The 21,268-nt window shown below is 55.5% G+C and overlaps 1 protein-coding gene and 1 long non-coding RNA gene across 2 annotated transcripts in view; one reads left to right on the forward strand and one right to left on the reverse strand.

The window, feature by feature from the left end:
* ZFYVE28 (zinc finger FYVE-type containing 28) overlaps window positions 1-15,523 on the forward strand; it is a 165,354-nt gene extending 149,831 nt beyond the window's left edge. Inside the window, exons 10-14 of the mRNA XM_050792260.1 lie at window positions 10,469-10,623; window positions 11,398-11,514; window positions 13,350-13,454; window positions 13,714-13,817; window positions 14,272-15,523. Coding sequence (XP_050648217.1) covers window positions 10,469-10,623; window positions 11,398-11,514; window positions 13,350-13,454; window positions 13,714-13,817; window positions 14,272-14,403 — 613 coding nt within the window. The 3' untranslated portion in view covers window positions 14,404-15,523. The remainder of the gene's footprint in view (window positions 1-10,468; window positions 10,624-11,397; window positions 11,515-13,349; window positions 13,455-13,713; window positions 13,818-14,271) is intronic.
* On the reverse strand, window positions 15,518-18,484 carry LOC126955587 (uncharacterized). The gene is made up of 4 exons (XR_007725979.1): window positions 18,101-18,484; window positions 17,315-17,461; window positions 15,765-16,058; window positions 15,518-15,630 (listed from the first exon to the last, which is right to left on the reverse strand). It is a non-coding gene; the product is annotated as an uncharacterized LOC126955587 (long non-coding RNA).
* Between the last annotated feature and the right edge of the window lie 2,784 nt (window positions 18,485-21,268).

The raw sequence follows: 21,268 nt of genomic DNA on the forward strand, positions 1-21,268 counted from the left end.
CGGAATCCTGTTACTGAGGTCCTCTCCATCTCATTGGTGAAATCTCCACCAAAATGCTTCCTCTGCAAGCTGGGCTGTCCACCACTGTGCCCCATCGCGCGCTCCTCCTCCCCATCATGGTCTTCAAAGCCCCAGGCCAGGCATGGTGGCTTATACTTGTAATCTCAGTACTTTGGGAGGCTGAGGTTGGAGGATCGCGTGGGGCCCGGAGCTTGAGGTTACAGTGAGCCATGGCCATGCCACTGTGCTCCAGCCTGGGCAACACGGCCTTTATCACGATGGGAAATGGTCTCATTTCTGAACACTCGTTTCCAGGCTGGCTGACTCCCTCCACTGCATACACGCGTGAATCAGGTATTAGGTGGCCAGGTCCTCCACAGCGAGCCTGAGCTGTCGATTGATGTCAATGAATGTGGATGCTGGGACTCCAAGAAAGAGAGCACCTGTGCTCTGTTCCTCAAACTCTTTTTCCCTCAAGTGTAGCCTACAGGAATTGTGATCTGTGGAGCATCCTCTGGGGGCACTGACCAACAGGCCAAGGTCCGAACTGCCTGGCACACTCACAAGGCCCTCCCAGTGAGCCTCCACCTAGCCTCGACCGCTGCCTGGCCTCTCCCAGCATCACCGGGGGTTCCCTACAGTCTGTGGGAACTTCCCACCTCTCAGCCTTCATTCAAGCTGTGCTCATGCTGCACCTTCCAGGAACCCTCCCTGGCACTCCAGACTCTCTCCAGCCTGAGTGAGGAGTCTCCCCTCTGACCTCCCACAACAACATCCTTGATGGTTCCTCCGTTACACTTTCCATGTGTGTGATAATTAACTGTTCACCTATTGATCTCTGCCATCAAATCATGAGCTCCTAAGGGCTGAACTATGCGATTCCTGGATCATAGTTGGTGCTTAGTCCATGTTTGTAGAGCAGGTGGATGGATGGATGGATGGTGGTGGTTAGATGGATGGGTGGATGGATGGTTGGATGGATGGATGGATGGATGGATGGCAGGCAAATGAATAAGTGGATGGGTGGATGGATGGATGGATGGGTGGATGGATGGATGGATGATAAATGGATGGGTGGGTGGGTAAATGGGTGGGTGGGTGGGTAAATGGGTGGGTGGATGAGTGGAAGATTGGATGGGTAAACAAATTGGTGGGTGGATGGGTGGGTACATGGGTGGATAGATGGATGGATGATTAGATGGGTGGGTGGGTGGATGGATGGATGGATGGATGGATGGATGGATGCATGCATGCATGCATGCATGGATTGGTGGATGAATGGATGGGTAGATGGATGGATAGGTAAATGTATGGATGGGTAAATGTATGGATGGGTAAATGGATGTGTGAGTTGGTGGGTGGGTGGATGGATGGATGGATGGATGGATGGATGGATGGATGGATGGATGGGTGGGTGGGTAGATGGGTGAGTGGATGAGTGGAAGATTGGATGGGTAGATGAATTGATGGGTGGACGGGTGGGTACATGAGTGGACAGATGGATGAATGATTAGATAGGTGGATGGATAGGTGGGTGGGTAGGTGGGTGGATGGATGGATGTGGATGGATGGATGCATGGATTGGTGTATGAATGGATGGGTGGATGGATGGATAGGTAAAGGTATGGATGGATAAATGGATGAGTGAGTGATGGATGGATGGATGGATGGATGGATGGATGGATGGATAGATGGATGGATGACTTTTACAAGCAGCAGCCAGCCGACCGTTTGTGTCAGGGCCCAAGGTGGCTCATTAGTATGTGATTGTGCAAATGTCCAAGCTGCCAATTTTCCCACATCCAAGCACAATGAAACCTTGCCTCTGGAGCCTACCAGTCACTCTTGTTGTTCTTTGTTTTTCTCTTTTTTATTCATTTATTTTTCTTTAGAGACAGAGTCTTGCTATGTTACCCAGGCTAGCCTTGAATTCCTGGGCTCAAGGGATCCTCCCGCCTCTGCCTCCCCGTAGCTGGGACTATACTCTGTTTTTCTCTTCATTAGCCTTTGCAAATGGTGTCAAGAGTTCAAAAATTCTGATGTCACAATGAGAAACATCCTGTGATGCTATTAGTTTTTCCAAAGCTGACCTTCTCTTCTTTCACAGACTTCTAGAGGTTCAAGGTGGCAAAGTCCTGTCTTTCTGTTTGCATACACACTTGCTAAATTCTTTTCTGCATCAGATTCATTTGGGCTTTGCTATGGTCTTTCTTTTCCATAGTAATTGGAATTAAAATTATAAGTTCAGTAAACTTCCCTGTTCTGCTCTATCCAATTGCTGAATTCAGGAGTGTTCCACGTTCCCAACATCTCAGAGCTCCCCTCACCGCTTTTCCCACCCCAGTGATGACATCAGCCATTTACCCTCCCTGTGTCCTGTTCAAGAGGAGCACGTTGGAAACTTGGCCCCTGCCCTGTGGCCTAACTGTGACACAGCTGAAGACACAGGCTGGTCAGCCTTTGGTATCGACGTGATCGTTCAGAATTGCACTGCCTTTCTTTACCGGAGAATGACATTTCACAGTAGTTCCAACCGAAGTGGGGCTGTTGCAGGGAGTTTGTGCTGCCTTCTGTAAGAGAGTGGCAGGAAGCAACACTCAGGCAGCCGGTGCGGGAGTGTCTAGCAGCTGCGGAAGGTGGCTGGACTTTTAGACACCCGGGTGAACGTGCTGAAGTGACGTTGATCCACTGACTTGAGAATGTCAGTGGCAAGGGTTCACACTCTGTGGTGAGACACAGGAAGCTGTTGGCAGGGTAGGTGCCCCTCACTCCTCCAGCCTCTGTCTTTCTGTGTCTTGAACTGTGGCCGTATCTCATCCGTACTGTTCCCTTCCTCACCACAGGGATGGACCTGCTGGGCACCAGCTCACTTCTCGGCTCTGTCTTGTTAATGTGTGCGGCTCCCCCAGTAGACTTGGCTTTCAGGGGACACATAGCGTCTGATCTACCCCTGGGGTCCTCCTCATGACCCTACCCTTTCTGTTCAGCAACTGGCCACAGGGAATCAACACCCTTCCAAAGGCAGTGTTCCTGGGCCACTGGCATCCAAGCTGTGCCCCTGCTGTGGCTTGAATGTGGCCCTAAAGCTCGTGTGCTGGTAACTTGATCCCCCCTGCAACAGCGTTGAGAGGTGGTACTTTTAAGAGGTGACTCGGTCATGAAGGCTTTGCCCTCCTGAGCAGATGATGTTATTGCAGGAGTGGGTTTGTTATTGCCGCAGTGGGGTCCTTATAAAGGGTGAGCATGGCCCCCTTCCCCTCTCTCTTGCCCATGCGATGCCTTCCTCCATGCGGTGACACAGCAAGAAGGCCCTCGTCAGATGGGGCCCCTCCACCTTGGGCTTCCCAGCCTCCAGACCGTGAGCCAAAAACATGTCTGTTCATTCTAAATTACCTTGACTGTGGTACTTTATAGCAGCAGGAAGCAAAGGAAGACACCCATCCACACGGCCTCAGGAATGGCTGACCCAGAAGGACCCAGGCTCACGCTCTCGGTGAAATCCTGGGTTCTACCTCCCCACTCTGCTCTCTTGTATCCCCTTGGGCCTTCCAAGCCCAGCCGCTTCCCTTGGGCAGTGCCTCATTGGTTTTTCTGCCTGCGACATCTCCGTACGGGGCTCCTTGGCTCTCTCTGTCCAGCCATTCCCCCTCCCGCGCCACCAGAGCTTCCAGCCCACCAGGGCAGGGAGGCAGGAGAGGGCCTTTCCTGTGGTAAGTGAAGGACGTCGGGGGGTGAGATGGCAGTGGGTGATCTGACCCACCCATGAGCAATCGGCCAGCCTTGGCCTGGCCTCGGTCTCAACCTGCTGGAAGAGGCCATTGTTCTTACGCCTCACTCAACCCTCTATTGAATGTCAGGGCCCTTCCCCTGATTTCTCACCTCCGGGGGGCGCTTCAGCAGCAGGAGGCTTGTCCAGACAGCCTTCCCAGCTTCGGGGCGCGGTTCCAGGGGCTGGAGCTGTGGGACTGAATGCTTCCCGAGGGCTTCTCCTTTCACAGGGAAACAGGTTCCTCGCCACAGGCAGGGCCCGAGGGTGCCATCTGCTGCCAGCAGGCACTTTCCTCTCTTCTTGAAATGGCATCTCTTCTGATCACAAAAGCAATACTTGATCCAAGAAGAGACTTTAGAAAATAATAATGTACCTGGAATCTTACTACTCAAGTAACTGTAAGATTAATGCCTTACCTGGAGTATCTTCCCCAGTGAGTCATTTATATACAAAGGATGTCTCCAAGTTTTATTTTTATTATTTTAGTTATTTATTTTAAGAGACAGGGTCTTGCTCATTGCCCTGGCTGGAGTGGAGTGCAGTGGTGTCATCATAGCTCACTGTACCCTTGAACTCCTGGGCTCAAGCGATCCTCCCACCTCAGCCTCCAGAGTAGCTGGGACTACAGGTGCACACCATCATGCCTGGCTGATTTTTGTATTTTTTGTAGAGACAGGGGTCTTGTCATGTTGCCCAGACTGGTCTTGAACTCCTGGCCTCAAGCAATCCTCCCACCTCAGCCTCCCAATAAGTGTTGGGATCATAGGCATGAGCCACTACACCTGGCCTCTAATTTTTTTTTTTTTTTCTTTTTTTGAGACAAAGTCTTGTTCTGTCGCCCAGGCTGGAGTGCAGTGGCATGATCTCTGCTCTCTGCAAGCTCCGCCTCCCGGGATCACGCCATTCTCCTGCCTCAGCCTCCCGAGTAGCTGGGATTACAAGCGCCCGCCACCACACCCGGGTAATTTTTTTTTTTTTTTGTATTTTTAGTAGAGATGGGGTTTCACCATGTTGGCCAGGATGGTCTCGATCTTCTGACCTCGTGATCCGCCCGCCTCGGCCTCCCAAAGTGCTGGGATTACAGGCGTGAGCCACCGCGCCCGGCCTCTAATTTTTTAAATGCTACATTTTTCGTTTCATATTTTAACATTTCCAGTGAACTATCCTTCTGCAGATTCTTTCACCATATGGATATGACCTAATGTATTGAGTCAACCCACTGTCGATGGACAGCGAAACAGAAACAGCTTATGAGCTATTTCTTGCATATGAGTTTGCTGGGTGATTACAAGAAAAACATTCTCTTCTGTTGTTTGTTAGATGTACAGCTCAGTAATTTTTGGTACATCCACGAGGCTGTACAGCCAATATCACTGTCTAATTCAAAACATTTCCATCACCCCATAAAGAAAACCCCTCCCCGTTAGCAGTCACCCTGTTCCCCTCCCGTTTCAGCTGTTGCTGACCACAGATCTGCCTTCTGCCCCTATGTGGCATTTCTGCCCCTATGCCTATTCTAGACATTTCATGTGAATGGAATCAATCATACAGTATGTGATTTTTTTTTTTTTTTTTTTTTTTTTTTTTTTTTTTTTTTTTTTTGAGTCAGAGTCTCGCTCTGTCGCCCAGGCTGGAGTGCAGTGACTTGATCTCGGCTCACTGCAAGCTCCACCTCCCGGGTTCACACCATTCTTCTGCCTCAGCCTCCCGAGTAGCTGGGACTACAGGTGCCCACCACCACACCCGGCTAATTTTTTGTATTTTTAGTAGAGACGGGGTTTCACCATGTTAGCTAGGATGGTCTCCATCTCCTGACCTCGTGATCCGCCCGCCTCGGCCTCCCAAAGTGCTAGGATTACAGGCGTGAGCCCCTGCGCCCGGCCATAGTATGTGATCTTTTGTGACTGGCTTCTTTCAGTCAGCACAATGGGTGTGTTTTTGTTTTTGTTCTTTTAGATGGAATCTCTCTCTGTTGTCAGCCTAGAGTGCAATGGCGCGATCTCAGCGCACTGCAACCTCCGCCTCCCGGGTTCAAGCAATTCTCCTGCTCAGCCTCCCGGGTAGCTGGGATTACAGGCATGTGCCACCACGCCCAGCTAATTTTTGTATTTTCAGTAGAGACGGGGTTTCGCCATGTTGGCCAGGCTGGTCTCAAACTCCTGATGTCAAGTGATCCACCCGCCTTAGCCTCCCACAGGGCTGGGATGATGCCATGGTGTTTTCAATGCTTATCCACATGGAAGCATGTGTAATGCTGCGTTGCTTTCTATGGCTGAAACTTATTCTGTTATATAGATAGACCACATTTTGTCTGTCCGTTCAACTGTTTTCTGAAGTGGCTGTGTCATTTTATATTCCCACAAGGAAGAGATGAGGATTCCAGTTCCTTTACGTCCTCACCTTCCTCACCACAACTTCATATTTTCTGGGTTTTTTTTTTTTTTTTTTGGCAGGGGGACATTCTCATCATCCTAATAAATCAAATGGTATTTAATTGTAATTTTTTTGGCACATCCTGACTGACAGGGATGTTGGGCATCTGTTAATGTGTTTATTAGCTGTTTGTATATCTTCTTTGGAAAAATGTCTGTTCAAATCTATTTTCCATTTGTTCAGTACTTTGTTTTTTTTTTTTTTTTTTTTTGTCTTTTTGTTGTTGGATTGTAAGAGTTCTTTCTATATTGCAGATACAATGTCCTTATCAGACCCATGATTTGCAAAAATTATTCTGTGGGTTTTCTCTTCACTTTCTTGGTGGTGTCCTATGCAGCAGAAAGCCTTCAATTTGATGAAGTCCAGTTATCTGTTTTCTCTTTTGTTGCCCATGCTTTAGGTGCCCATGCTTTGTGGCCTAGCCCAACGCCACAAATATTTACTCCAATGTTTTCTTTTAAGAATTTTAAGCCTGGGCGTCATGGCTCACGCCTGTAATCCCACACTTTGGGAGGCCGAGGTGGGTGGATCGCGTGAGCCCAGGAGTTCAAGACCAGCCTGGGTGACATGGTGAAACCCCTTCTCCACTAAAAATGCAAAAATTAGCCGGGTGCCTGCCTGTGGTCCCAGCTACTCGGAAGGCTGAGATGGGAGGCTTGCTTGAGCCCAGGGAAGTTGAAGCTGCAGTGATCCATGACTGTGCCACTACACTCCAGCATGGGTGACAGAGTGAGACACCATCTCAAAAAAAGAAAAAGAAAAAAAAAAAAAAGAACCTTAGAGTTTTAGCTCTGACATCTACATATTTGATTCATTTTGAGTGAATTTTTGTATGTGGTATAAGGTCAGAGTTCAGCTTCGTCCTTTTGCATGTGTGTCTCCAGTTTTCTGGCAGCATTCGTTGAAAAGACTATCCTTTCCTTGTTGGGTGGTCTTGGCGCCCTTGCTGAGAATCCACTGCCCACAAGCGTATGGGGTTCTTTGTGGACTCTCGGTCTCGTTGGTCTGTATGTCAGTCCTATGCTGGTGCCGTACAGCCTTGATTCCTGCTCTCTCATGCCACATTGCAGACCACAAGGGTGAGTCCTCCAACTTGTTTTTTTTCTTTTGGCTCTTCTGGGTCCCTTGAGTCATTTCCATATTAATTTTAGGATCAGGTTGTCAATTTCTGCAAGAAAAAAAGGCAGCCGACACTTCCGTATAGATTGCGTTGAATCTGTGGATTGATTTGGGGAGTGCTGTCTTCCGATCTGCGAACACGAGATGTCTTCCCATTTATGTAGGTCTTCTAATATTTTTCAACAATGTTTTGTTGTTTTCCGTGTATGATTCTTGTACTTCTTTTGTTAAATTTAGTCTAAGCATTTTAATCTTTTTTATGCTGTTGTAAAGGACTAAGGATTGTTTTCTTAATTTCACTTTCACTTTATTGCTACCATATCTAAACACAAGTGGTCTTTAAACAAAGCCTTTATTTATATATAACATACATACCACAAAATTCACCTTTCTAAAGCACATAGCTCAGTAGTTGTGGGTAATAACACCCCCGAGCCTTCTGCGTCGGGCGCCATGCCAATCCGGCCTTCTGCCACGTACGTGCCGCCTCCGTTCCCTTTCCTCTGCTCTCTCCCTGCCCCAATTCTTTTTTTTTCATGTTTTTAATTTTTTGTAAAATATATGTAGCATAAAGTTTACTATTTAGCCTTTCCTAAGCATACAATTTCATGGCATTGAACACACTCGGTGCTGTGCAACCGTCACCATCATCATCTCCGGAATGTCCTCATCTTCCCAAACTGAAACTGTTTCCCCATCACTCGCTCCCCCCTACTCCCCAACCTCTGCCCACCCTGGCACCCACCGTTCTACTTCCTGTCTGTATGAACGTGATGGCTCTCAGGACCTCGTGTCAGGGACTCACGCAGGACTCATCCTTTGGTAGCTGGGTTATTTCACTCAGCATGATCTTGCCAACATTCATCCATGCTGTAGCCTAGATCCGAATTTCCTTCCTTTTTAAGGCTGAATAATATTCTGTTGTATGGATGGACCACATTTGGTTTACCCACGCCTCTGCCAACAGACACCTGGGTTGCTGCCATCTCTTGGCTGTTATGAACGTGGGTGTGCAAGTATCTGAGTTCCAAATTTCAGTTCCTTTGGGTAAGGCTCTGATGAGGCTGGGGGTACTGAGTGGAAGCTGACATCCTGGACAGTGAAGGCCCCTCCCTTACTCAGCTCCCAGGGCAGAGGGCAGCAAGGCCCACACCCCCAAGCTGAAGGCAGGGGCTTCGTCTGTGGAACCTGGACCACCTGGGAGGGGAGAGCCATGGAGCATTGTTGGGGTCCCAGCAGAGGGTTCCGTCCCATGGACCCAGGCCCCCCAAGCCTCCCACTGTGCCCCCACGTTCCGGTCAATATTCAGCTTGTTAGCACATCCCCATGAAGGAGGGGGCCCCGAGCAGCTCCGGGTACTCTTCCAGCCTCCTCCCCGCATCTGCCGCAGCTCGCTACCCTGAATTCTCACGTGTGTCATGCCTGTGTGCTTCTGCAGGGTTTACGTCACGAGGCTGTGTCCCTAAATTAGATACCAGGCAGTTCTGCGTGTTTCCCACGGTGTGTGAAAGCACTCACGCCATGCGGGATTCGCGCACGTTGGCGGGGCCGTGGCTGGCTGGCCTCCGCCTCCGTGGCCTCTGCCGGTGAATGATTAGATCACGATGGGTCTTCCATTCCGTTGCCGGCGATCCTGTCCTGCGTTTCACTGGAAACCCCAGCACTGCGCCTAAGACCATGCATCTCTGCAGACAGACTCAGACGCACGTTTCCAGTGTGTGCCAGCAACAGAGGCCACCGGGCTCCGGAGTGTAGACAGCCCTGGTTTTACTGAAATGGTGCGAACATTTTTTCTGAAGTGCCTGCACCAGCTGACACTCCCACCCGCAAGGTGAAGGCTCCTGTTGTTCCACCCACACTCTTCTTATTTTTGCGCAGGTCACATTTGGGGCAAGGCTCGGCATGAGACACGGCCAGATAAATGAGCCAAGCCCTCCAAAAGAGGCTGCGCAGGATGCCAATGGCAACCGAAAAAAATTATCCGAATATTTCTAGGTAGAGAAAAGATTTTGCATCCCTGAAACAACAGTTAACAGCAGTAAATTTAAAACTTGATAGCAGGAATTTAAAAGTCAAGAGCAAAATTAGAAGAACGAGTTGGGGGAAATTTCCCAGAAAATGGGACAAAAAGATATGATAGGAGATAAATTATTTTAAAATGAGAGGGTCAGTGGGTGCACCCCTAGAGTTGGGCGAGGTGAACCCCCTAAGTTAGTACAGGCCCAGCTGTGAATGATTTATAGGGTCACCATGGAACCCCTGAACGGCAAATCTGGTAAAAGCTGAGGACGCAGCTGCTGGGAAGATGGAGACGGGAAGTGTAGGTGGGGGCGGGGGATCCTGTATTCGTTTCTTGAGGCTGCTGTCACCACAGACTGGCCTGAGCCCTAGAAACTGTCTCACAGTTGGAGGCCAGAAGTGCAAACTCTGGCAGAGCCTCCCTCCATCCGCAGGCTCCAGGGCAGGCTCCTCCCACCTCTCCCAGCTTCTGGGGACTCCAGGTGTTCCTTGGGTTGGGGCCGCGTCTCCGGTCTCGGCCTCTGTGGTCACATGGGCTCTCCTGCCCTGTGTGTCTGTGTCCTCTTCTGCCTCCTATAAAGACTCTTGTCATTGGACTTATGGCCCATCCGGATCATTCAGGACAATCTCTTCATCTCCAGATGCTTCACTTAATTACTCCTGCTGAGACCCCTTTTCCAAAGGAGGTCATGTTCACAGGTTTCAGAGGCTAGGGTGAGAAGAGATATTTGTGGGGGTTGCCTGACACTCAGGCCGTTAGAAAAGGTGTGAAAGGTGAGTTGACGTTTCCATAGGGGAAGCCGGTTGATATTAAGCCAGGAGTGCAGCCTCCGTGGGTGAGTCGCCACCAGCTGTCAATTCCAGGAGGCCCAGCAGAAATCAAAGACCCAGAACAGGCCTGGGACTGGCTCAGAGCCCTGTTGCACCACCTGGCGTACGTGGTGAGCGTGTTACACTGAGGACGTTTTAGGTGAAGTTATAGGGAAGTTGTGTATCTGGGCAACAGATATACGCCTGTGGGGTGGGTGTCTGCGAGGACACAGACTTTTGTCTTGACCAGTGACCTTCAGGCTCCACAGCCCCTCACCGTGCCCCACCCCACATGCTGGTGTCTCCTTCTCCATGCAGCAGCTCCGCGGCTGGGTCCTGCTCCTCAGACAAGACGGGGCCAGAGGTGGCCCCAGCAGCCACGCATGTCGCTCCACAGGCCACAAGAGAGAAGATCCGGTCCAGGTTCCACGGCAGCCACGACCTCATCCACCGCCTGTTCGTCTGCATTTCAGGTGCCGTGTCGGGGCCTGGGACCGGTGTATGGCTTGAGGACACAAGGGCTGCACTTTAGGGGAGGTCAGGCGGGGCGTGCACAGCCTCCCCCTCACTTTCCTGTGAACGGCAGCCCACTCTGCCCCTAAGGAGCAAGCACTCCTGTTCATGGAGAAGGCTGGACTGACCCCACACAGGCAGGAGGAGGAGGGGATCTGCAGGTGAGGGTGGGAGGCATTTTCCTCCAGGGAGTGGTGGCGGGGGCAGTGGGGTGAGGGGCAGAAGAGCCAGGCACTAGGCACCACCTCTGGACAGGGTCCACCCTGGGCTCCCAACCACGTAGGCTGCTTGGGGGCTGTGCCTGCGGGAGGAGGACATGCTTTGCAGGTAGACACATCTGGATGCCTGAGTGGCTGTGACAGTCACAAGCACTGGCCTGGGGGTGGGCACAGTGCAGGGGCTCTGTAAGTGTCCCTTAGTGCATGGCCCGGCCAGCTTAGTGGTGATGGCTGTGACCTGTGCATAAAAGGCGTGAATGTCAGTGGCAGACCAACTGTGGCAGGGCTGTCTGTCTGGTCCTCTCCCTTCCCCTGCTCTCTTTTGACTCCCGAGTGTTTATTCTTGTCAAGGGAATCCTGCCCCAAGGGGGTGGGCCGCCTCCTTCCCTGGCTGATCTGAGAACACACTGGCCTGGGCTGTGAGCTCTGGCTGGGTCCGCCCAGCCTGCAGCACCAACCTCCACAGTTCCTTCCATCCGTCCTTCTGTTGCTGTTACTGTGGTCTTCCTCCCTCAGGTGTGGCTGACCAGCTACAGACGAACTATGCCAGTGACCTGAGAAGTATTCTTAAAACACTGTTTGAGGTCATGGCCACCAAGCCCGAAACAGACGACAAGGAAAAGTTGAGGAAGGGTGAGTGCCCACTCAGGACGGTCTCTGAGGCCTGCACTGGTGGCCATGTCCCTGCCCACAGGGAGGGGGTGCTCAGAAATCTATACCTTCTGGCCCTGGGCAAGCAATCATTGAGCCCAGGGTCCCATGACCTCCGCACTCCAAATGTGCCAGGCTGCCCTGCCTGCTTGGGAAGCCAAGGGGCACAGCAGCAGGCCCAGGAAGTGCCCAGATGGGCTGCCTGCCCAGGAAGACACTCCACCCCTGCAAATGAGCAGATGGGCAAGGGCCCCTGGCTCGTGCCCACAGCCCTGGCTACTGTCCCCTGCACGTGTGGCAGCAAGGTGACTTCACTTCTGGCTCTGATGGAGGCTGGGAGAGCCCAAACCCTCCCTCTTGAGGATGAGACTCAGCTGTGGTGCCGCGTCACTTCTACCGAATGCTGCCTCTCAGAGCAGCTCAAGGCAGCCCTCCCCGAACCCACCTCCCTATGGGGGTGGAAAGGAGTCCACTGCTGCCCATGAGCTGCTGAGGTGTCACACACGCTGACACAGCACAAGCACACAGGCGGCTCTCACAGTCACATTCACACACAGGCACGTGCACACATGTACTCATGCATACCCACACCATGCACACACACGTACACCCATGTGCACATACGCTTCCACTCACACGTGCACACATGTACTCATGCATACCCACACCCATGCACACACATACCCACATGCACACACGCACACATGTGCACATACGCTCCCACCCACATGTGCACACATGTACTCATGCACACACCCACACACACACAGGCACAGATGTGCACACATGCTCCCACTCACATGTACTCATGCATACCCATGCCCATGCACACACACCCATGCACACCCACGCACACATGTGCACATGCGCTCCCACTCACACGTGCACACGTACTCATGTATACCCACACCCATGCACACACACCCACACACACGCACACATGGGCACATATGCTCCCACTCACACGTGCACACATGTACTCATGTACACACCCACACACGCACAGATGTGCACATACGCTCCCCCTCACATGTGCACATGTACTCATGCATACCCACGCCCATGCACACACACCCATGCACACCCACGCACACATGTGCACATACGCTCCCACTCACACAGTGCACACATTATCTAGGAGGGAGAAGGCGTCAGGGCAGGGACTGGTTAGGCACAGGGAGGGATCCAGGGCAGGAAAGGGGGCTAAGCCCCTGCTCGCCATGCCCGGTGCTCTGGTGCTGAGCGGAGGCACTTTTCCAGCAGAGCCGCCCCTCACCACAGGGGCTTCTGCTCGTGGGTGTCCGGGCACATGGGGCAGCCCGCCTGGTCCTGGAGCCCTGGCCCAGCAGGGCATACCCTTGCCAGCAGGGAGGGGCCCGTGTGCCGAGCCAGCTCTGCCTTGCAGCATCCACACCGCCAGGCTGCATTCTACCAGGGAGGTTGGCAGGGCTGCCTTCTGGAAATCATGATTCAGAGACGGCAGGTGACGCCCTGTTTTGCACACAGAGGTTGTGAGCTGGAGTCCTGGCCACACATGTGCCATGCAGGGGCCCCAGGGCTGGATGCCCCTATCAGGGGCAGCAGCCACAGGCTTCTGGGCCCCCATGCTATGCAAAGGAGAGGCCCCTGCTCAGGAAGACCCCCAGCCAGGATCAGCGCCCACCCTGCTGTGGTGCCACCTGCCATGAGACTGCCAGTGGGCTTGGGGAGCTGCCCCACTGCTGGAAGCCCCCAGCTGTGCCCAGCAGGTGCAGGTGACCCGGCATCGATTCCCCGCCTCCCTCACCACACCCCGACGACCCCTCCTTCTCCACCAGTCACCCAGACTCTACGGAGTGCGGCCTTGGAGGACTGTGCCCTGTGCCAGGAGACCCTGTCATCCTCTGAACTGGCAGCCAAGACCCGCGACGGGGACTTCGAAGGTGTGTGGGAGACTCTGGGCCAGGACACTGCACTAGACACCAGTGAGGGCTGTAGCAGCCAGGGGAGCCTTCCTCCTGGGGGAGGGGCTGCAGGCCACCCGGTCTGGGCATGTGGGAGCTGGGAGACCACCCCTGGGAGGCTGGCTGGAGGCCAGGCAGCTTGGCAGTCTGGGAAGGAGGGCCCAGGGCGGGTTGAGGGTCCCGGCCCAGCCCACCTGCCCCTGCCATTGCTGATGTGACGCTGCTGTTGTTGTGACAGACCCCCCGGAGTGGGTGCCAGATGAGGCCTGTGGCTTCTGCATGGCATGCAAAGCGCCCTTCACCGTCATCCGCCGGAAGCACCACTGCCGCAGCTGTGGGAAGGTGGGTGCGGCCGCACGCACGGAGGGTCCCCCAGCATCCAAGGGCTTCCACGGACACAGCCTGAGGTCTGGAAGTCAAGACCGATGCCCAAGGCGGCTGGCGAGGCTTGTGGGGTCTTGTGCAGAGGCTCCTGGAGGTCCTGGGCCCTGCTCTGACTCTAGGCATTTGACCACGGGGACCTGGATGGTGCCCATGTCCAGTCCCAGCTGCTGCAGAGCCAGCCACAGGGAGGGGACAGTGAGTGTGAACAGGAGGCTGCAGCAGCCTTGGTGCAGGATGTGGGCCCCTCATAGAGCCCAGCCTCCTGAAAGTCACAACCCCTGGCACCCAGGGCTGGGCAGTCCCCACCCACCAACGCGGCCTGAGCTGGGTGGGCAGGTGTGTGGGAGGGTGAGGAGTCAGCGTGGGTGGGGCTGGCCTGCTGCAGACCCTCACTGCCCCAACCCCATTCCAGATCTTCTGCTCGCGCTGCTCCTCGCACTCAGCACCACTGCCCCGCTACGGGCAGGTGAAGCCAGTCCGAGTGTGCACCCACTGCTACATGTTCCACGTCACACCCTTCTACAGCGACAAGGCCGGCCTGTGACGTGGTGCCAGGGGCAGCCCCAACCCACCCGGGCCAGGAACCCCCAGGAAGGTGGGGCCACGCTGCAGGCGATCTCACTGAGTCTCATGAGGCTGCTGCCCCTGCTGCTGCAGGGCCGCCCAGACCTCTAGAACATCCAGAGCCTCTGTCTCGCCCATCCTGGCCTCCCCGCAGGGACCCCGGGCCAGCTTCAGGGGCCAACAGGAGGTCAGCTTTGCCCAGCAGGGGACCCGGAGGAGCCTGGTAGCTGCCTCAGGGCAGGGTGCCTGGCGGAGAAGGGCTGGGCCCTCCCACTGGTCCCTCGGAGCTCCGCTGGGGCTGTGGGAATCGGGGTGGGTGACAGAGCTGTACAAGAGTGAGGCCACTCTGCCGCCTCTGCTGTTGTGGTGAATCTGGAAGCCAGAGCAAGGGCCACTCCACAGCCTCTGCGGCACAGCAGGGCTCCCCATGTGCCTCCCAAACCCAAAATGCAGGCTGCCCATTCTCCCCAACAGCTGCCCACCTCGTTCCCCAGCCCTCACCCCTCACCATCCTTCCTCAGGACTTGACAACATGCATCTCATTTCTTCTTGGAGTGGGGAGATGCGGGAAGCTGACCTAGTGGTCCTCTAAGCGGGCAGGGTGCTCCTGGTGTCTGCTCACCACTGTCCCCCTGCTGATGGCGTGGGGGTCTGACCAGGCACTGACACCGCAGGCAGACGTTGCTCGGGGCCTTGGGCTGGGCTTATCAGTCAGCCAGGACGCCTGGGGCCGCCAGCTCGGCCACCACTTCCCCTTCCCTCTGCACCCTCTGGAACCCTGGCCCAATTCCTCAGACCCCAAAGTGGCCTGGGACCCAAGCTGCCGCAGCTGAGTGGCCCCAGCAGACACCTCCTCAGGCTTAAATCTCAGGCTTCACATTGCAATGACGATTGCAGTTTTATTTTTGGAGATGACACACCTACTGCTTCTTTTCTAGGATAAAATCTAATTACTATTTACCGGTGGAGTACACATGCATGGAAACGGCTTCTGTCGGGGGGAGAGTATATAATGGAAGAAATATTATGTACTGAGATTATATTTATTTTCTAAATGCTGTAATTTGAAGCCATTTCCATAAATCTATTTAAGGATTGCACACGCTCTCCTTTCTTCCGTGAATGCGGATCTTTTTTCTCTGTCTGGAAAGCGATGGTGTTGGTGCTAATATGCATTCTCCTCTAAGAAGCTGGAGGCTCCTGGACTCTTAGGACAATTGAAGGGCGGGACTTGGCTCCTGCCAGCCCTCAGGAGCGGTGGCCACCCCCTGCTTCCTGCAGGCTCCTTCCCACCTTCCAGGGCTCTGCCCCCGCGATGCCCGTCCCCACCTGCCCATCTACCTGCCCAGCTCCTCTTCTCGCAGGCGTCTTCAGCTCAGCCCCCTGGCCTGTGGGGGGCAGGGTTAGTGCTCATGGCCACCCCGACTTGGGGCCTGCCCCACCTGGTGGCCCTGGTTGCAGGGCTGTGCTACTCACACCCAGAGCGGCTGCCTTCTGGAGTGTCCTGGAGAGAACTCGGAAGGATGGCCGCAGCCCGGGTTGCCTCGATAATGGGCCTGTGCCCACGGGCCTCGGGTACCCTGTCCTTTGGAGGTGGGCACTGGTGGGTGGGCAGATACTAGGGGTGCTTTCTTTCTGCCAAGGGAGAAAGTGTTTTGGAATGTGGGGCCCCGTCTGAGCAGTGCTGAGTTATTTGGGAGCAGAGGAGAAGGGACACTGGGGGACTCTGAGATGGGCTGCCTGCCCCCACACCCACCCCAGTGGACAGCTGTGCTGCACGAAGCTGCACTGCATCCCTTGGCTCCTCACAGACACCCGTGGTGGCTGCCTTCTGGGCTAAGGCAAGGGGGTCCTCCTCGTCCGCCAGGTCAGCAGTGGCAGAGGGAGCAGACACCAAGAAGAAGAGTCCTCCCCTCAGAGGTCTGGATGTGGCCTGTGTCCCTGGCAGCCCTCCAGGCCAGCCTTGGCCTGCCTTGTGCAGCAGAGCTGCCCTGCAGGAAAGCCTGGGGCTGCAGGATCCTCCCAAAAAGGGTGACCAACTGTCTTGTTCCCCCAGGAATGAGAGGTTTCCTGGGCTGCGGGACTTTCCATACTAAAGGCAGGACATGTGGTCACCACCCACCCATGGGGCTATTCCCACCCCAAGGGCAGAGCCAGGACCTGGGGGTGAGAGGGGCTGGGCCAAGGCAGAACCAGCTCTGGAAGGCTCTAGAAGGGAAGACTTGTCACCCACCCACAGATAGGGCTGGGGACTGCAGTCTCTGGGTTGGAAGCAGGAGAGTGCCATGGGATCTGGCTGTGGGGTCATCCCCTGTGAGCCTCAGTTTCCCCACCATCACCATCACTGCTGTTGTTTCCTGAGCAGGGCTGTCTCCTCTCCCCACAACAGCCCTTCGAGGGAGCAGCATCGCCGTGTTGTAGATGGGGAAACTGAGGCTCAATACGGTCTGTAAGTGATAGAACTGGGTTGTGGGCATGTAGGAGGGTCTCCAAGAGGCAGACACAGAAGTTCCTGTGATGGGAGGTGCTCCAGGAAGCACTGGCCATGGCCGATGGTGCCTGGATGGTGTCTGGAGACCATTTCCAGGGAAGGCTGCTGCGGAGGCAGGGATGTCCCCACCCCTGAGCACCCGGGTTCCTAGTCCCAGCAGCTGGAGAAAGGCTGGGGCTGCCTGGGCCAGGCCTGCCTGCACTGCCCGGGCTATGCACAGGGCTGGGAGGATCCCCAGAGCTTGCTGTGTCCAAGGGGCTCAGGAGGAAGCCTGGGGCAGAGAGACCATTGCCACACCTGATCTTGGGGAGGTGGGACGAGGTGGGGGAGAAGGGAGAAACCCCACCCTGTCCTGCCCTGCCCACTGCAGGCTAAGACGTCTCCCGAGGCCCTCACCCACCTGCACTGTGGCGGGTCCCCTGCTGCTCATCTGTCCAGTGGCCCTTCCTCAGGCGGCAAGCTCCTCACCCACACTGGCTGTGCTGGTTCCTGGGCCGAGTGGCGATAAGGAGGCCATGAACAAAGGGGCAGGTGGCTCTGGGGAGACCTGGGGCGAGAATGCAGGGAGGCTCAGAAGTGGTGGGTGTCCTTGCTGGGCCAGGGAGCGGGTCTGAGGCAGGGACCGTCCCCTCCCGTCCTGTGGTCCAGGCCCTGCCCCACCCCCCACCGCAGCTCCTGCTTATCTTCAGGAGTCCTGTTGTTGCCCCTAATGGCCACCAGGGCCCGCCCAACTCCACTGCCTCCTAGAGGCAGCGCAGCCTGAGGTCCTGCCTGTGTTGGGGTCCCCCCACCGTGGCCAGGCGCCCTATGTCTGGACAGAGACCCCTGCACAGCCTGACCCAGTGGCCAGGCCCTAGTCCTCAAGGTTCTACACCTGGGAGGAGGGTCCAGAGAGGCCCTGGAGAGTACAGCAATGACCAAGGGCAGGACAGACCATGCCCCCAGTGGTCCTGTTGGAGCTGGACACCTGTACCACCAGGGCTAGGCGGGGAGCTGGCAGAACCCTGGAGAGGCAGCTTTGTGGCATCTGTGCACTGATGCCTCCACCAGCACCCAGCCCCTGCACTTCCTGCCCTCTGGACTCTGCAGTGGGAGCTCAGGGGAGGCAGGCAGGCCTCAAAGTGCCCACCCATACTACCCCCATGCCCCAGAGTCCTGGAGGTGCTCCCAGGCCCCACAGACCCACCTCCTCCAGGAAACCCTCCCAGATAGCAGCACCCCTACAATTCATGAGAGGAGGACCTGCTCTTCTACCCCAGGCCTCAGGGAAGAAAGGCAGTCCCAGAACCGTAGCAGGACCAGGCAGGGCCTATCCAGCTTCGCTTCAGAGGTTCTGGTCCTTTCAATTTTGGAGGCCACCCCCAGACACCCACAGCGAGTGCCTTGAATCTGCAGCCACAGCCTCTTTCATAAACTTGTTTTCCTCTTGTAAAAGTGTTTGAAAGGAAAATTTACTCCCTTGCTTTTGGAAATTTGGGGCCATAGGAAATTCATTTAATTTATAGTTGTCTGAGTTGTCTGGGGTCATCAGCATGCTGGGAAAACCTTGTAAAGTGACAAAAAAAATGTACCCCACCAATTGTTCACAAATAGAATTATCTTATTTTAAATTTAAAAATAAGGCGGATATTAGGTTATGTAAACATTTAATTACATCTCCATGCATTTTGATTGTGCCGCTGCCTTTTTGTATTCTGGAGAGTGTTTTCCTGAGTATCAAACTTTTTGGAAGGCCCCCAAGAGGCCTGGCCTGGTGCCCGTGGCTGGCCAGCCTGGGCGGCCAAAGCTCCACCCAGGTTCTGAGTGAGACTCTGCTACTGACCGGCTGAGACTGGGCAGGCCCTGTCTCCCCTAAGCCCCGTCTCTCTGTGAGCAAGGCCGAGGGGTTGGAGGCTCTTGCTGATTTGGAGCTGATGTTCATATTCCTGGCACTTCCTGGGCACTCCTTAGCCCAGCCCGCTGCTGCGCAGGCCTTTGCATGCATCCTCCATGGCACACCCCAACCACCCAAGAGGCAAGTACCATCACCCCCGATTTTATAGCCCAGGAAACAGGCTCAGGGAGGATAAGTGACAGGACTAGAATCCAGGGTGGCTTCAAGGAGAGGCCCCACAGGACTCCCCCTGGTGCCGGCACAAAACCAGGCCTCTTGGTGCAGGGGAGCCAAGGCCCCGGGGCACTGGGCGCATGCTGAGCTGGTCACAGCTCTCCAGCCCTAACCCGGGCCACCCCACAGACCTAGAACCCACCACCCCTCAGGGCTGTGAAGATGGGGACTGCGCTGCGGGAGGATTCTGATGGAGTGGAGGCAGGGCAGCCTCCTGCCCAGAATGCTGGGACAGGGGACCTGGGGGCTGCAGGCAGTCCACCCAGTGACAGGAGGCCCAAGGTGGGAGGGGCAGGGCGTCAGTGGCCAAGTTGGGGGGATCAGGGCCCGGTCAGCCTGGAAGTGTGGGAAAGAGGCTCTGCAGCTGCCAGGGCCTCACCAACCTTCCCTCCCTGGGTGTGTGAGGGGTGCTCCTTGAGGCTGTGCTGAGACTCAGACACCCCAAGAAGTCGTGTGTGTGTGGCCATGAGGAGTTTGTGGATCCTGAGTCCAGAGGAAGGAAGTTGGGGCCCAGTGGGCACAGGAAGGCCAGGAAGCTATCTTCTGGAGGTCTCTTCGGGGCCAGCCTTAGATACTCTCAGAGATCCTGGGGGTGGGGAGTCAGCCCAGTAGCCTTTCCCAAGCACAACCAGGAATCCTTTAGTCCTATTCCGTCCTCCACGTGTCCCAAGAGGCAGCACCGCCAGCCCCGTTCACAGCCAGGGAAGCTGAGGCCGTGGCAGCTGGGGCAAGAAAACTCAGGAAATCCAGGCAGCAGAAGACAAGCCTGTCCTGGCCTTCCACCCAAAACCGGGGAAGCCCTTCTGCATTCAGGTCATCCCTTCCCTGGGAGCCCCTGCCTGGGGTGGGCTCGGGTGGGCCATCATGAGGAAAAGGAGACAGGGTGAACGACTCAGGGAGAATGCAAGGCCAGGTGCCCAGAAGATGGGGCAGGAATGGGATGCACCCTGGGGGTCCCGGAGTGGCATAGAGAGGTCCTCCCAGAGTAGGGTAGGGGGACTGGGCTCCCCATGGAAGGAGGCTGGAGATGTCTGCCCACTCTCTCCTAGCCTTCATTGGTGCATATTGGACAGGTCCTGGCTCCGGAGAAGGGCAGGACTGGGCAGGAGCCTCCTGCAGCAGCCTGTGCCCACAGAAAGCTCCCCGGAGATGCCACACCCTGTGGGGGACCTGCCCTACAGAAGGGGGCATGGCCCATGCCCTGCAGGGCTTGGGTCCAACTGGCTGACCTGAGCCACGTCCTCCCCACTCCTCAACCATCCCTGGGACTCCATGGGCATTGGTGCCTGCCAGCACTGACCCAAGGTGCCTCTGCCCATCTTGGGAAGGACAAGTTGAGACCTGTGGGTGTAGAGACCCTGCCAGCCGCAGGTGGGACCAGCGCCCCTATCCCCCAGGGGCTCCAGACTTCTCCTGGTGGGGCTCCAGGCCCACCTACAGCCACCTGGGCCAGGCTAACATCACCTCCAGGCCTCTCCTGGCTGCTCCCTCCCCTTCCCTCTCCTCCTGCCCCAGCTGGCTGATGCCTCCAGCACCTCCCTCCCTGGCTGCAGCTCAGCCCTCCGTCATCCATTGCCTCCTGTGGCTTCTCCTCCCAAGTCCCCACTCCTTCCTGCTCCCCCAGGGAGTGGTGACCACACTTCCAGGCAAAGTTGAGCCCAGGGACACCAGGGAAGTGCTTGGTCCTCAGTGTGGTGGGGAGGCGAGGGTGATTCCATAAATGGCCTAAATTGAGGCTAGAAATCTCTTAGACTGGGGCAGCCTGCAGGTGCCTCCCCACAGACACACCTGAGCACCTGTGCTGCCCATTGCCATACAGAACAAACCTCTTGGCCCATGGCAGGAAGGGGGCATGCACTATGCCCAGCAGGTACACTTGTACCAGGCCAGGTGTCTGCTTTAGGTGTCGGCAGCAACTCACCGGGCGGCCAAAGCAGGGATGGAGCAACTTTGCAAAATGCTGACCCCTAAGTGGAGAGCTGGGGTCCCCAGAGCCCAAACACACCTTGCTCCTCCGCAGACTTGGGCACCTTTCTTTACCATGCACAGCTCTGAGCAGCCCTACAGACTAACCTGGAGGGCCATGGTGCTGAGTTCTTGTGAGGGGCTCTGCCTGGGGCCCTGGAGTGACTGCGGGGCAGGAGCAGGAAGGGCCCCTGCTAACATGAAGGGGGTTGTTTCAATGTCCATGCAGGGCTGTCTCATAGCAGTGTACCAAGTTCCCCACCGGGTCCTGCAGGGCTCTGT

This window comes from Macaca thibetana, chromosome 5 (assembly GCF_024542745.1).
Source record: "Macaca thibetana thibetana isolate TM-01 chromosome 5, ASM2454274v1, whole genome shotgun sequence".
Taxonomy (NCBI): domain Eukaryota; kingdom Metazoa; phylum Chordata; class Mammalia; order Primates; family Cercopithecidae; genus Macaca; species Macaca thibetana.